The 15,084-nt window shown below is 40.8% G+C and overlaps 2 protein-coding genes and 1 long non-coding RNA gene across 3 annotated transcripts in view; 2 read left to right on the top strand and 1 right to left on the bottom strand.

The window, feature by feature from the left end:
* The window catches only part of ctr9 (CTR9 homolog, Paf1/RNA polymerase II complex component), a 9,409-nt gene extending 6,271 nt beyond the window's left edge, over positions 1-3,138 (top strand). The window contains exons 14-23 of the mRNA XM_034872723.1: positions 110-258; positions 346-462; positions 551-696; positions 785-856; positions 1,129-1,264; positions 1,412-1,555; positions 1,654-1,802; positions 1,885-1,978; positions 2,097-2,209; positions 2,365-3,138. Of these exons, the coding sequence (XP_034728614.1) occupies positions 110-258; positions 346-462; positions 551-696; positions 785-856; positions 1,129-1,264; positions 1,412-1,555; positions 1,654-1,802; positions 1,885-1,978; positions 2,097-2,209; positions 2,365-2,782 (1,538 nt within the window). The 3' untranslated portion in view covers positions 2,783-3,138. The remainder of the gene's footprint in view (positions 1-109; positions 259-345; positions 463-550; positions 697-784; positions 857-1,128; positions 1,265-1,411; positions 1,556-1,653; positions 1,803-1,884; positions 1,979-2,096; positions 2,210-2,364) is intronic.
* Positions 3,139-4,148: 1,010 nt separating this feature from the next.
* Positions 4,149-11,182, bottom strand: eif4g2a (eukaryotic translation initiation factor 4, gamma 2a). Its single transcript, XM_034872838.1, has 19 exons — positions 11,077-11,182; positions 10,274-10,399; positions 10,014-10,116; positions 9,417-9,545; positions 9,263-9,329; positions 9,019-9,170; positions 8,578-8,688; positions 8,314-8,496; positions 8,043-8,184; positions 7,745-7,908; positions 7,535-7,642; positions 7,259-7,369; positions 7,063-7,167; positions 6,768-6,983; positions 6,311-6,569; positions 5,993-6,197; positions 5,689-5,897; positions 5,470-5,591; positions 4,149-5,267 (listed from the first exon to the last, which is right to left on the bottom strand). Exons 6-19 carry the CDS (start codon positions 9,100-9,102, stop codon positions 5,202-5,204), a joined length of 2,085 nt encoding a protein of 694 aa, XP_034728729.1. The 5' UTR covers positions 9,103-9,170; positions 9,263-9,329; positions 9,417-9,545; positions 10,014-10,116; positions 10,274-10,399; positions 11,077-11,182; the 3' UTR covers positions 4,149-5,201.
* A 709-nt stretch (positions 11,183-11,891) lies between these two features.
* Positions 11,892-14,688, top strand: LOC117945430. The gene is made up of 2 exons (XR_004656816.1): positions 11,892-12,711; positions 13,349-14,688. It is a non-coding gene; the product is annotated as an uncharacterized LOC117945430 (long non-coding RNA).
* The last annotated feature ends 396 nt before the right edge of the window (positions 14,689-15,084 follow it).

Genomic DNA, 15,084 nt, shown 5'->3' on the forward strand with positions numbered 1-15,084 from the left:
ACAATTTCTTTGAAGAATTTTGACATTTACTCATTTTTCTAAAGGCACTGCTATTATTTCGAACACAACTGTATGTATGAAGTATTCAACATAAATGCGTTGTGCCCAGGTGCCGTCCTGGCCCATAAGGGCTTTTTCAGAGAGGCCCGCGACGTGTTTGCGCAGGTGAGGGAAGCCACAGCAGACATCAGCGACGTCTGGCTAAATCTGGCTCACATCTACGTGGAACAGAAGCAGTACATCAGCGCCGTGCAGATGGTAAGGGCCTCACTTGAGATTACCATTTATAATAAAAAAATATTGTGTTTTTTGTCCGTAGTTGAGTATTGGATTCTGCTTCCACAGTATGAGAACTGCCTGAAGAAATTTTACAAATACCAGAACACGGAGGTGCTGCTGTATCTTGCGAGGGCGCTCTTCAAATGCGGTAAACTCCATGAGTGCAAGCAGATGCTGCTGAAGGTAACATGAGGACAAATTGAAAAAGACATTTTAATTTTATGCTAAAATATATAAAGGGAGTCAAACTTCCCTGTGTGTTTCCAACCAGGCCCGTCACGTGGCGCCCAGCGACACGGTGTTGATGTTTAACGTGGCCCTGGTGCTTCAGAGACTGGCCACTCTTGTGCTGAAAGATGAGAAGAGCAACCTGAAGGCCGTGCTTAGCGCTGTCAAAGAGCTTGAACTGGCTCACAGGTATTAGATTCATACCTCCTCCTCGCAGGTTGATCATCTGGCTGTCTTGTACCTCGTCGTGCAACTGTACCTCTTCCTCCTCACGCAGGTACTTCAGCTACCTCAGCAAGTCCGGAGACAAGATGAGGTTTGACCTCGCTCTCGCCGCTTCTGAGGCCAGGTCAGTCTGAAGTTCTTCTCATCACACGCGGAAGGTTTTTATTATTGTTTCAAGAAACAGTTGAAAGGATTCATGAAAACTATGTTAAAATATTCACACTTGTAATGTAATACTCACGTTTTATTTGTTTTGTGAAGCTGAAACCAATTATTCCAACCATATTGGCCTCTGTTTCTCTTCATCTTCTTTCACCACACATGTGATTTAGGCTTTACAGACATGAATTGTTTTTTTAAACCCTATACTCTGCTGGCTGTGTGGTGGGATTGCAGGCAGTGCTCTGACCTGCTGAGTCAGGCTCAGTACCATGTGGCGAGAGCCAGAAAGCAGGATGAGGAGGAGAAGGAGCTTCGTGCCAAACAAGAACAGGAGAGGGACCTGCTGCGTCAGCAGATGATGAAAGACAAGGTACGTACGGAGCTACCATCCAAAAATCCTAACACATTTTAGTATTAAATTACTGAATATGTTTACTTCTTTTTTTTTTTACATTAAGAGCTACAATAAAGTGTTTTTTATTCATTGGTTGGCTTGTCACCCTAAAAACCTTGTTAGGAAGATAAGCGGAACAAAGAGGTGGAGGAACAGAAGAAGCTCCTGGAGCAGAGAGCGTTGTACGTGGAGAAGACCAAGAACCTACTCACCTTCGCAGAGGGCTCAAAGGAAATGGCCAAAGAAAAGAAGAAGGGCGGTGGGCGTGTGAGTGTTTGAACTGATAACACACTCCTCAGCAGACTGACTAGCACAGAGTGCGGCGTGGATTACACACTTAACTCTTTGTATCTTTCATCTCTAAGCGCAAGAAAGGCGACATTGACGAGTTTGTCAACGACGACTCTGACGAGGACCTGCCAATGAGGAAGAAGAAGAAGAGGAGGGGCGGCAGCGGCAGCGAGCAAGAGGAGGGCGAGGACGGAGAGAAGAAGTCACGCAAGAAGAGGAGGAAGTGAGTGTGCGCCGCTGATGTCGACTGAACTGCCGAACGAGGCACATAAGATACTCAGAGCAGATGTTGTCTTGTGTTCCAGGCCCGCTAGAGGAGGAGATGACAGCAATGACGAGGAAGGAGGGTCACGGCCCAAGAAGCAGCGTAAACCCAAAGAACGCAAGAAGTTTGAAAAGGTCCTTTTTGAGTTTTCTTTGTTCTGTTCTTTTGTTGTGATTCCTCTTCTTGAAATCCTTTGACAATATGTTTCTTTTGCCAAATTCTATAAATGTAACACATTTTCATGATTTGTAGGCCCAGCCTGAGCGTTTGCCACCGTCTCTCAAAGGAAAGATCAAGTCCAAGGCTATCATCTCCTCTTCGGAGTCGTCTTCAGACGAGGATGGCCTGAAAATAGCCGAAGACAGGTAAGAGCGTAAACATTTTAGATGAGAATTTACAATCAAACAAGCAGTGGTGCCGAGGTAAAAAAAAAAAAAAAAAGGATGGTATTCCACTAGTCACTCGGAACAACTGTTCGTACAGCCACAGGAAGTTGATGAGTGCACTTTCTCCCTCACAGACAACAAAGAGACAGTGGTTCAGGATCTGATGGCGAGGACGGCCCCAGGAAGCGTATTGCATCTGACAGCGAGTCAGATGGAGGCAGGAACCAGTCTGGCAGCGAGGGAGGTAGGAACCACTCTGGCAGCGAGGTGGGCAGCCCTCGGCATTCTGCCGGCTCCGAGGATGACTCTGGCAGCGACCGTCCAGTGAAGAAGAGGAGGGTGCAGCTGCAGTCCGATTCAGAGCAGTCTGACGCCGAGAGCAAGAGGAGTCGTTCAGGGTCCGACGACGAGTCCCGGCCCGGTTCGCCAGTTGCTGCGTCCGACCGAGGATCAGACAGGGGATCTGAAGCGGGATCAGACAACGAGGGCTCCCCGCGCCGCTCCGACAACGGCTCGGAACATGAAGCCTCCAACAATGATGACAGCGATTAAATCTTCCTCGCGGACTTGTCTCATGTAACGCTGAGAAAACTATCAACATCTGCATTTTTATTTTCTATTAAAAGCGAGGATTTCTGTCCTTACAATATCTGGGAATTAGCCTAGAAAATGTGGGTTTTGTTGGTGTAGCATTCTGGTGTATTCCTCATGTCTTACTGGAAATGACGTCACGGATGCCATGTTTTGTTTAAGATGTTTTGTTAAAGACAGATCAAATAGTTTAAAGTGAACTAAAAGATGTAAACACTTTTTTTTTCTTTTTTTTTATCTCAGATGGTCAGACGAGACACTGACCCAAAAATGAAATGATGCTTCAACAGAATTTCAAATAAAAAGAGAAAACAAAGAAATGTTAAGATGTGGATTGTTACATTTCATTCCTGTATTTTAGGATTTTTTGCCATTGGGAAATGTCACTATGAATACCTGTAATCTGGACATAAAATATCACAAGTCATAGATGTACTATTCTTATAAAGCAACTTCAGCAACCAAGTACAAACAAGTCATAAAACATCAATTTCAAGGATTATTCAAGCCCAATTTCCTCCAATCCAACAACCCACAAGCCATAGTTTGAGACACGGTTAACCATTAATATACCATTACAACACGCGCTGTTATGGCATGATGTAACATTTACTTCACTCTACAACTAAAAATTTTGAACAACTCTCCATACATACTGCAATCCTTTCTGTTCTGGTCATTGGGTTAAAATGAGCCCCTCCATGGCACTGCTAATTGATCTGAAAAGTCCAGGTGCAAAAACAATCCATTTTCTTTTATTGCCATAACAAAGAATATAAACTAGCTAATATGTGTGGCTATTAGTTTTCATTAGATTTTGGGGAAATAAACTATGGCTGAGGTAGCCAAATTCTATGACTGAGGATTTGGCATCCAATCAGTTACGTTAACACAAATCAGGCAATTTAGTGATATCCCTGCAGTTGGTCTTGAAAATTCAAAATTCCAGAGTCCTTTTAATCCAAGACAAGACATTAAAAATGTTGATTCAAAGACTTTCAAAAAGTGGTCTTAGGACCAAATACGATAGAGTTCTACAACACTGCTCTGAGCTAAGCAGGTTTCCCGATGTCATTCAAGTCTACGTAACATAACATTAGGACCATTACGTAGGGTATAACGAGTCATTTCTTGTTGGCTAAATCCAGAAATGTGTTTTTGTAGAATGTTAGTACATGTCCCAAGTTACCAAAATCCACCCAAAAATAATATCAAATTGATGAAACCTTTTTTTTTTAAATGTATTTATATAAATGGAACACAAAAAGCAAGTTATTACTTATGAGTTAACCTAAGTTTAGGACAAGAAATCTTCAGGACAACGAAATGAACTGTTAAATTTTATTCAAGGTTGATCTGTAGTTGTACACTAAACATCTTTCACTAAACATTACAGTGACACCCCAAATGTAGGAGAAAGTGTACACATACAGTACATTCTTTGTAATTTCATAAAAGATAAAAAGACCATTTAAAAACTTGACAAATATGGCAAACAGACGTAAAATTTCCACACATGGTGAACAACTGTTGCACAGGAAACTAAGCTTTGGCCGTCTCAGATGTTAGAACTGAGACATTCAAGTATAGTCCGAGATACATTAGAGGTATATCCATATGAATTGATAAATTAAAAAGGCCACACAGATTCATTCCTAACCGCAAAAAAGTTTTGTACACCAAAAAAGCTCTTGATTCATAAAACTAAATGTGGGTAACTGAAATCACACTGTGCAAATCAAACAGCCCATTATTGTTAGTACTTGTCAAATCCAGATTGTTATTGAATTTAAAGACAAAATGGCCTGTTTTCAAGCACAAAAAAAACATTTTAACTACGGCAGCCAATAAACTGCAACTTAGGCATGTTTCAACAAATCAAGGAAAGTGTCTTACTATTGCAACGACTCATGATGTTGCGCAAAGTGCATCTAAAAACTGATTAACAAATGCAGATAAAACAACGAGAAAGTCTCTTTGCAATGTTATAGCCTTTTCTCTTTTGTAAACAGTTTTTAAGTTAATAGTTATGGCAGCACTTGGTGACTCCTACCAGATGTAAAAGGTGATACAAGGGGGTCAGGTTTTGGTGCTGGTACAGTTCCCTGCAAAATACTGCCTACTGTTAAAGATAACATAACCCAAGATTGAAATGTATAAAACATCTGCTGCAGGACATCCAATTAGATTGAAAATGAGAAAGAAAAGCATAAATACAATATGAATATAATGGTGGTGATGCTGGCTTGATCTGGCAAAACATTTCATAGTGGAATGAACTGTAACAGTGGTTAGAAAATACTCAAACAAGAAGAGAGGGAAGGAGACAAGTAAAAAAGTATTCATTGCATCCTGATAACACATGGCTTTGGCCTGTTCCTCAGTACTCTTCATCCTCAGATTCCTCTTCTTCTGCGGTCTCCAGCCAGGTCAACCACTGGTTCACCTGCACCATAAACAGTAGCTCCGTTAGGCCCAGTTATTTATGAGAGTTATTCATATAGCATCATGTTTTTATCTGTACTCCAGCTACCATAGGGATTTATTCAGTTTTCTGAAATGTGTAGAGTTGTCATTTATTGTCGGGGAGCGTTTTGATAAACCGTACAAACTACAAAAATACTATTTAGCAATGTACATAAAATTACCTGAAATAATGCTTTTCCCTTCCCTGGATATTCTTGGGTGACATCTTCTTTCCATGAAAGGAAGGCTTCTTCTTCGATTATTTCCATGTCATAAAAGTTCACAAAGTAGCGCAGCAACATACCTGGAAGAGGAGAGTATCGTTAAGCTTCGGCACCCAAGGTGGCCTTCTCTAAGCTGGGCCTGAGCTGCTATAGTGAACAATAAGTGTGTGTCCATACCTTTGGGGAAACCCTTGGAATTGCAGTGAACCTGCAGGGCATACAGTGCTCCCACCTGCAGGTCAACGTGATCGTGTAGGAACTTCTGCATCACTGGCTTGAAAGACAGAAGCTGCTGCTTCTCCTCGTCCTGCTGCTCCTTACTGGGCGATGAAAGTTGCTCTTCGTCGTCATCAGGGTTGATCTCGTAAGCAATGTACTGCAGGAAGCTGGCAGACAAGACAAATATTATGTGAACTTGAAGGGCAAATGTAACCAACTTGTCAGTGGCTGATAGAGCAGAGATCATTGTCCACCGCTGTACCTGGTCATGAGGATGTTGACAAAGCCTTTGTCAGTGTGGAGTTTAGGAGAGATGTTGTCTTTGATCCACTTGTAGATCGACTGTGGAGAGGGATCCACTTTGATCTGCTTCAGCAGCTCCTTCTCCAGTTTCATCAGTGGGAACAAAAAGCTTAGACCTTTACCATCCAGAATCTCCAGCATCCTGTCCTTGTTCTGGTCAATTTCTATAAAGTATATTAAAAAAAAACACATGTCAGTAGAAGCAAAAGGCACTGAACTGAGAGCCTAACTAGTGACATTGGGTATGAACACATGGTCAGAGTGAGTTTGGACATACCAGGCAGCATCTTCTGCATGTTGACCTTGCTCTGCTGAAACAGGTCGGTCAGCCACTCACGGTCCTTCAGTTTGACCATCTGCTGCAGGCAGAGCAAGAACAGTGGGAAATGCGCACCATTCTCCAGCTGATGGGCCAAATCGGCGATGCTGACCAGGTCGGTGATGATTGCGCGTGCTGCAAACTGTGCCAAGTAGGACTTCACCAGCGGCACTTCTTCCTCAATCTTGGGACACTGGTCCAGAACACTCAAAATGGCCTGTCAAATAAAAACAACGGTTAGAATTGTTAGTAAAGAGTAAAAGCTTCGATTTGTATATAGTCATCGGTTCTCATTAATGTTTAATATGTTTGCACCCGATCACCAAGGCCAACTCCATGTAGTTCCACCAGTGTGGCAAACTGCTTCATTCATATAGTAAAAACCTGAGTATAGTGAATAATTCAAAGAACTGACCTGCATTAGATTTTCACCAGTGGCAAGGCCCTCGGTGCAGAGAGCATGAACCAGGGTGCTCGCATGTTCCTTATCCTCATCTGAACGGTCAAGTGAAAGGACAACGATCTTGTTGAGCATCTCAGACAAAAAGTGTTTTGGAGCTTTCATCTCCCTCACAGCATTCAGCGCCTCATCGACGTTCTTGCTGTTCAGGTAATCTGCCACCAAGGTTTCCTAACAAGGAAAAGTACGGTCAAATGATATAGTACGCTAGACACAGTATGTACACACAAACACAGTGAGATAAACTTACTGTCATTTTGCGCAACTCTTCCTTTGTAGGAGGAGCTTTTTTGGTTGACTTTGCAGGTTTTTCCTGAATCGGAGGAGGATTGATTTTCAGGCCAAGCTGTGGAGCCTAAATAAAGAACGCCAAATTAATATACATTTTTTTGAACCCGGGATTACAAAATCAGTTCAATATTTTGTTTATGTAACAATGACATTACCTGTCCGAGTGGGGCACCTTGAGCACTTAAAGGATACATAGTCATCTGTGGTTGCAGCTTCGGGATTTGTTTTTTACTCAAGATGAAGGACTGTGCCGGCCTCAGGCTGATCTAGAGGGGTGAAGAGAGTTCATAACAATTACAAATAACATTACTCTACACTTCTATAATATAATGCAACTAAAAGAGGAACTATTTAAAACGACTACTTCCAACATATTAACTTCAAATAATACAAAACAAACAATCTTAGTTTATCAATGTACGTGGTTGTACCTCATCAGCATTGACCTTCCCCTTCTTGCCAAATCGTGGCGCCATATCCTTAGACTGCAACTGCACGGGGTGATTCGCTTTGTGGTTGAAAACAGGTGAACTCTGCCCCTAAAAAAAGAAAAATATTCAGATTTATAGTTTGAAATGACGACTCCCGGATTAACCATTACAAATAGTGTAAAAATCACACTGTAGATGAACTGCATGTACCTGGTTTGGTTTTATATATGGTTTGCTTCCCGCATCAAACTGAGGCTGGTGGGAACCGTTGCCGTTTCCAATGTGGCCATTGTAAAGCGGGTTTGTGCGATGGCGTCCCATGGTAGGGGAATAGTGATCCTGTATGACTCCTGGACCTGTACCAATGCCACTTCCTACCCAAAACAAGACAACGAACATTTAAAAAAAAAAAAAAAAAAAAAAAAAACCTTTTCTAGAAAGGATCACTCCTCATTATTGGATATAGTGTAACTCTCTCATCACTGAGGGAATAAAAGCTGGGACATACCAGGCATTTGTCCAAACATATCAGCCAGTCCACCAAGAGTTTCCCGGTCAAACTTGATCCTTGTTGGCAGGAAGGAGGAGTTTTCCATGAAGAATTCATTCCTCATTCCATCACTCGAAGGTGGAATGAAAACACCCAAATCCTGCAGAGCAGTTAGAATCCAGTAAGAATCTAAGGATACAACACACTATGGACTAGACTGGTCCAGTAATCTTTCTTACAGTCCATGATAAACAGACAGTCTATCCCAAAGTGGACCGGGAAGACTAACCTTTACTGCATCCTGACGAACTTGATTGATCGTCTTTGGGCCGTTGTCAGAATACGCCTTGCGAGCGGCCCAGTTGTTGTCTCGCTGCTCCACTGTGTTCTGCAGCAGGAAACGGATCCTAGCTGGCAGTTCCTTGTTGTTCGTTAAGGCCCGCATGCGGCTAAAATACTGATCCATCAGAGACTGAAGGGAGAGTATTCGTTATTAAATGGAACAAACTAAATTTAAGAAAAAGACTATTTTGTTGTTTTCTCACATACTCACCCTAGCCTTTTCATGATCAAGTTTAGGTCCCACGGTTCTCATTATCTGACAGAGGCATTCCAAATCTTCACCCATATCCTTAAGTTGGACTCTCTTCTTCTTTTCCAAAAGCTTTAAAAAGAAGAAAAGAAACATTTAATACACATTAATGTAATTTCTTATGGTTGATATCACGATACTGAGACAAACATATTGCAATTTATAACCTCCACCAACTTTTCCCCAATTTCAAATGTCCCCAAAAGGAAACTCTGCTTGACAATCCCATTTTGCAGCAATGAAATTAAAATGATTTGAACAGACAAACTGACCAACACACATAATAGAAGATAGTACACTTGGCGTCTGATTATTCCCCCCGCCCACCCCTAGAATCTAACTGCCAGAAATATAGTTTGTCATTCCACCAAACCATGTACACATTATTCAACAGAACTCAACTGTTTTGATGCACTTATGGAGGATAGACTCATGGATGAGGTTGAGTTTGCCAAGTTCCCCGATGAATTTGATGTTGCCCAGCATCTTGAGCTTCGCAATACCACGCTGCTCCTCCTCCTCAGAGGTGAGTGGGGTGTCATCTTTGTCAAAGACTACAGAAAGAAAGTTGTAGAAAATCAGGAACATTTCATGCAAGACATGACCAAATGTATTTTGTAACCAACGCCATGTAAAATGCACTTACTTTCAACATTGCTGGCGCGGTTCTCAAACTCATCTTGAAGCTTGGAAATCAGAAGCCTTCTGAAGGTCTGTAAAAATAATTTGTAAAAATTCCAGACTAGACATTCCAGAACAGTATCATATTTTTGTAAAAAAAAAAAGTTAAAATAACTTACAGTATTCTGCTTTTGTGTTGCTTGAATTTCTGCCGGGTCTTCAAAGTTTGGTGCGTCCTCTGCCAAGCGACGACATAGTTGAGCGTATAACTGGCTATACTTGGGCTCTTCGAGGGCTTTGTCAACGATCTAAAGTGACAGAAATAGAAACAAATGAAGTGCCCATTTAAAAACGTAGTAAAGGCACCCTCCATTTCCACTGGAGAAGTTTCAGAGCTCCAGTTCAGAAATTTTAACTGGAACGCCCCCGCAAGTCGGGTTTTTACTTTGTTTGAAAAAGTTGAGAGAACCTCACCAACCCTGACCTCAAAATCCAAGATTGCTGCTCTACGGATTAGAACTTCTGTCTAATGTGGCTCATTGAATTAGTTTTGCAAAACAGTACTGTCCGAACCTTTATGTGTGGGCATGTTGCTATGGTATTTGTTAATAATGGCTAACCTGGCTACAGCAAACCCCACTTCCCCAGTTCTGTTGAGTGAAAAATTGTTTTTCCAACGTGTTGTGATAAGTGATCAACTCGTCATTCCCAGCTCATATCTTGGGAAGAAAATGGAACGCAGCGGTGTACGTGAATACAAGTGAAAGAACACTTACCAACAAGATGGTTCCTTTTAAGACAAGTTTTGACTCTACACCCACATTGAGGAGCTCCAGGCATAGTTTGTCAAACTTCTCAGGTGTCAACTTATTAAGTATGCTGAAAAAGAGGAAGAAAACAAAAATAAAAAAATGGATATAACAACAACAATCAATGAAGCAGCAAAAAATTTCCAATGGGGCAAAAAGGCCCATTATTTTAAATACTCTAACAATTATTTTGTTTTTTAATTGCTGTATTTAATATAGATACTTACCCTCTCACTTTCCTGAAGATTGCATCATTTTGCCCTTTCTCGTTGGAGGAGTTGGCATCTCGTCTAGTGCTTCGAGAAGGTACCCATCTCTGAACGCTAGAACCTGGGGTTTTCCCCAGGAACTCGCTGTAATGGACACAAAACAAAATTAATACAGAAAAATTGATCAGCAACATGTGACCTTATGTCACAGGTATCTAGGACTAATCCATGGTGGGGGGGCAAATAGGTTTCCATCTTAAGATGCACAACAACCAATGTGACACGACATGTCTTGGTAATACACATTTCAGTCATAGAGAAAATCAGTTCCAATAAAAACTTCCCTGTAGCTTACATGCTGCTTATGTCAAAATATTAACACGAACACTGAATCCACCTGAACCACTGCCAATGCACAAGAAAGTAAAACCGAAGAGCATTATTTTATCCTAATAACTGGAAACCACCAGGGATAGTGTAGAGCTCTTAATATATTCAGAGACTAAAGAAGCCATTTATGAGAGACACCCATTTCCTCCAGATGTGTTACACTTGGGAAAGCAACTTAAGTCCAGTGGAGATGGTTATGGACATTTAACAAAAAAGTAGTGACTGAGTGTTCCATGTGAAAGGAAACTTTGGTAAAATCACCTGTTGCCGACAGTCTTGGGATAGTGCTGAGGTGCACCCCCACCTCCTCCCCCTACACTGTGATACAAAAAAGGAAAAAAAAGTTTTAACTTAACATCTAAGCCCTTTTTTGAGCTGTTAGAGGTTTACCAGTGTTAAAAAGACCAGTGCAGTTGGGTCATGTTTAATACCTGAAACGAGAAGGACCCCCTTGTGCAACGACACTCTCCACTTTGGCGGCTTGACAAAGTATATCTGAAAAGAATAATGTTCCGGGAGTGGGAAGGAAAGAGCGACCTGGAAGCAAAGAAAGATACAAAGTAAAACATTTGCTGACAATGTGTGTAAAATGCAAACAATACACACGTTTAAGTGTTATCAAGCACTTCCAATCAAGCGGTTAGTTTGTTCTAACATAGCTAGTATGTCGCCTCTTCATTTGCTGCTTAACGGATTTCCAAATTGTTGAGTAACGTTAACGTTAGATGAAGCGGTGCTTCATGCTAGCTTAGCACACCATTTCCCCAATAGCTTTGCGCTTCACATTTCCTTAACCCAACCCCGCAACATCTAATCTTCTGCGAATCAGTAATACCTAACTAATAAGGTTGACCTAAGTAACGTTACCTTATCTGACTAACGGTAACGTAAACCTGACCGTATCACAGAAACGCTGCCCGGGGGGGGGGGGGGGGCAGGACTGCATGTGCTTGAATTATCCACGTCCATTAATTTATGATAGATTCTTTTTTTTATTTCGGGATTAAATAAAAATGCAAATCTCTATTTTCTCCGTGTAAGTACGTGGTTAATGCCATTTCCCCAAATTAAAAGATGCCAAAAAAAGGCTAAAACACAAGGTTTCAAAAAAATGAACTACGTATTTTCTATAATCCAACAAAATCGGTATGGGATCAGATATAAAACGGACTAGAATGTAGACCATGAAGAAACCCCCATCAGCTGATGTTCTGAGGTCTTTGTTCAGACACCGGATGTCCACATACAGCGACATCTTGAGGGTTTTGTTCAACAGCAGGCCGCCGGGAAGCTAACAGCTAAGCTGCTATAAACAACTATTGAAAACCCGTCGTTTTTCTTGAACGCAAAATCGGTTCATCTCAACTTCTTTACGTCAACGAAGTCATCTAACGCTAAAGTGAAAACCTACTCTAATATTTTACCGCTAGGAATATCATATAACGCAAAATAATCGACTCAAGACGAACTTCCTAACAGACCGGTCGGTTAGCTTAGCTAGCTTCACGTTAGCCAGGCTGCAACGACGCTAAATTATCTTACCTTCACAAAAGGAACGTCAGTGTGGTTTTTGTCTTGTCCTCCAAAAGAAGAAAAATGAGAAGACAGAATAGAAAATTGAGATTAAAAAATCGTGTTTAAACCTAACAGCTAAAAGGTTCGGCAATTCTGTTGCAACACGACGGTTCAGACGGTGCGAGCTACGGCGAAGAAAGAATGCTGACTGTTCCACTACGTAACGCGGAAGCTGCTTTTTGTAAAGGGCCTTCCCAAACGTCATCATCCCACCCTGCCTACGTCACCTACGGAAAACTCATGAACGTTTCACAATCTTCTCTCATCAACAGCATGTCTGGTATTTTATCCAGAGGGGTTATTCTCTAGCATTTCGTTTGGAGATGTGCTTGCACCGCCTACATAAATCTGTGAACGGTATACATTTTTTTGACGGGATCCACCTCTGATTTGTGTGATTGTGTCAGGCACCCTGGTGTCAGGCACTCTGGTCTTGGGATTTAGCCTGACGGAAACCATGACGGAAACACTCGAAGGACCATATTCGCCAGGTAAAGAAAATTTAGATGAAAAATTACGCTTGAAGTAGGGCTGGGCGATATGGCCAAAATCTTCTATCCTTATATAGGTAAATGTATATCTCAATAACTAAACCATGAAAACATGTTTACCGGTAATTCATTAAATGAATAGTCATAAGGAATAACCACATGGCTTATTTTGTATAATGTGCAAATAAAATAGCCTAGCTACTTGACAAGTCGATTCATTAAAATCTTTTGTGCAAAATTAACAAAAACACAGTTGTAGTGTATCATAACTGTGACTCATTATTTAATACATTTTACTTGGTATCTCATATTGACTTCCATCCCACAGTTTTGACTTTCCTTTCCTTTACTTTTGACTTAGTATCTCTAATTTTTAGTCAACAGTTATGACATAAGGAGTCAAAATTGTAACCTTTATTGATTTAGACTTTCATGTCCTTATTTTCACTCACCGTTTTTTTCTTGTTTTTTTTATCGTGCCTTTTCATCCATTCTGTTTTCTTTTCCTGGTTGAAATTGTTTTCCATGGAAAACTGACCTTCATCACAGTTAACAAAGACAGACTGGATTTTAAAATCACCAGTGGAACTTTATTGATCCCTCATTTTTTTGCTTTCCTCTACAAGGTTGACTTCAGGGCATTGAGGAGCTACTAGGGATTCAGTCTTTTTACTCAAGGATGCCACAGGAGGGGAATCAATGGCTGTTGACACAGGAATCAAACCAACAGCAGTCTGCCACCCAAATGGATAATGGTTTTTGATGAGCCTGCTCTGAGTATAATTTTGAACCTATGGTGGCATGCGTACCTGATTAAACCCTGTATTGAGTTTACCTAACAGGCTGATTTCCCGTTGATCCTTTCTGTTTCTGCCCACTTGTGTGTGTAGATTAAATTGAATGGCCACATTTACATGAACCTCTAGTCCTCAGAGGATTCCTAATGGTTTTTATGACTACTTGACATTTCAAAAGCTACTGTAATGGCAATATTTCTATAGCATTTGCAGTGGATATTCATGGGCCCCACAAGATGAATCCTTATGTGTCTATGAACAACTGCCCTTTCTTGTAGAACCATTAGGACAAAATGTCAAACTAATTCCCCTTCTGTCAGAGCAGGTTTTCATAGGCTTGTTAAGGTTTTTTGTCCAGACACTGTAAGATCTTGATCTGATGAGGTTTGCACTTTATCTTATTTTGTTTTTCTCATTCTATTGTACAGTTAAGTAGAAGGTGTGGGGTGGAACAGTTTCATACCACATTTTGTGGATTGGATGTATTATGGAGAATACAACTCCCTGTTATTGTTCACACTTACTTGGGAACATGAGTCATTTCCTCCATCTGCCAGTAAATGACTACAGAGCAAGACCAGACTGGTGATGCCTGTTTTCAAGCTTAGGTACACTATGCCGCACATTGTGCAAGATAAGCTGTCATGATGCTGAAAATAATCCAGATAAGACCAACAAAAGCAAAGTCCAGAACTCATTACCTTTTTTATTGGTTATGAGTAATTGTAAAGGCAATTTTTAATCTGCATAGTGAGGGATAACAAGTTGAAACTGCATTTCCAATGTCTTGTTGTGACGTGGTTAAACCTGAATAGTCAGTGGATCTGGAACTCTTAGTACTGACATTGGGTTTGTTGGTAAAACATCTGTATGTTTAGTTTTAACTGATGTGAAATACACAATGTACAAAGTACTTGGGACGTCTTTTTTTTTAATAACTTGTCTAAATCAGTGATTTCCATCCCCTTCTAGCATTTTGTTCATTGGCATCAAACCTCTAGATGAAGTGATTGATATTGTTGAGGTTTCTAATGTTTGAAAATGAAAAGAATACATTACCTAAATCATTCACAGCTTTGATGGCCAAAGAACAACATGGGGCCTGAAAAAACTCAGCTCTCACTACTGCGAGATCTACCCCCAGAATGCTTGAGTTATGACTTCAACTTTTTCCCCACTCTCCAAAACAGAAAGAAACTGAATTCAGTCATATTAGATCACACTGAAGTCTTAAAATTCTACAGTATTGTCATTACATAACACCGCTTTGTCCTTTAGCGCTTTCCAGACGTGTATATGTACCAGATAACAATAATGCACGGTTTAGGCCAAATGCATAATGTGTTTGTGTCTCAATACTAAACATGTTTATTATGCTCCAAGTGCTTGCTAATGGGGGAATGTTGGGTCTCCGTAAATTAAAGTGTGGTCTAGACCTGATTTATATGAAGAGTTCTAAGATAACTTCTGTTATAATTTGACATTATAATTACAATTGAATTGTAAAGCTGCTGTACACACTCTTTATAAAGGTAAATCACTGTGTACCTCTGTGTTTTCTTTATCATGTTTAACA

The sequence above is a fragment of the Etheostoma cragini genome, chromosome 1 (genome assembly GCF_013103735.1).
Source record: "Etheostoma cragini isolate CJK2018 chromosome 1, CSU_Ecrag_1.0, whole genome shotgun sequence".
Classification (NCBI taxonomy): domain Eukaryota; kingdom Metazoa; phylum Chordata; class Actinopteri; order Perciformes; family Percidae; genus Etheostoma; species Etheostoma cragini.

Excerpts from the sequence above, each read along its gene's own strand:
- eif4g2a (XM_034872838.1), bottom strand. The coding sequence starts at position 9,102 with ATGCTGGGCAACATCAAATTCATCGGGGAACTTGGCAAACTCAACCTC. Across the intron at positions 6,198-6,310 it reads CATGCAGAAGATGCTGCCTG|AAATTGACCAGAACAAGGAC; the intron begins GTATGTCCAAAC and ends TATACTTTATAG. Across the intron at positions 5,592-5,688 it reads TTCCAAGGGTTTCCCCAAAG|GTATGTTGCTGCGCTACTTT; the intron begins GTATGGACACAC and ends CTCCTCTTCCAG.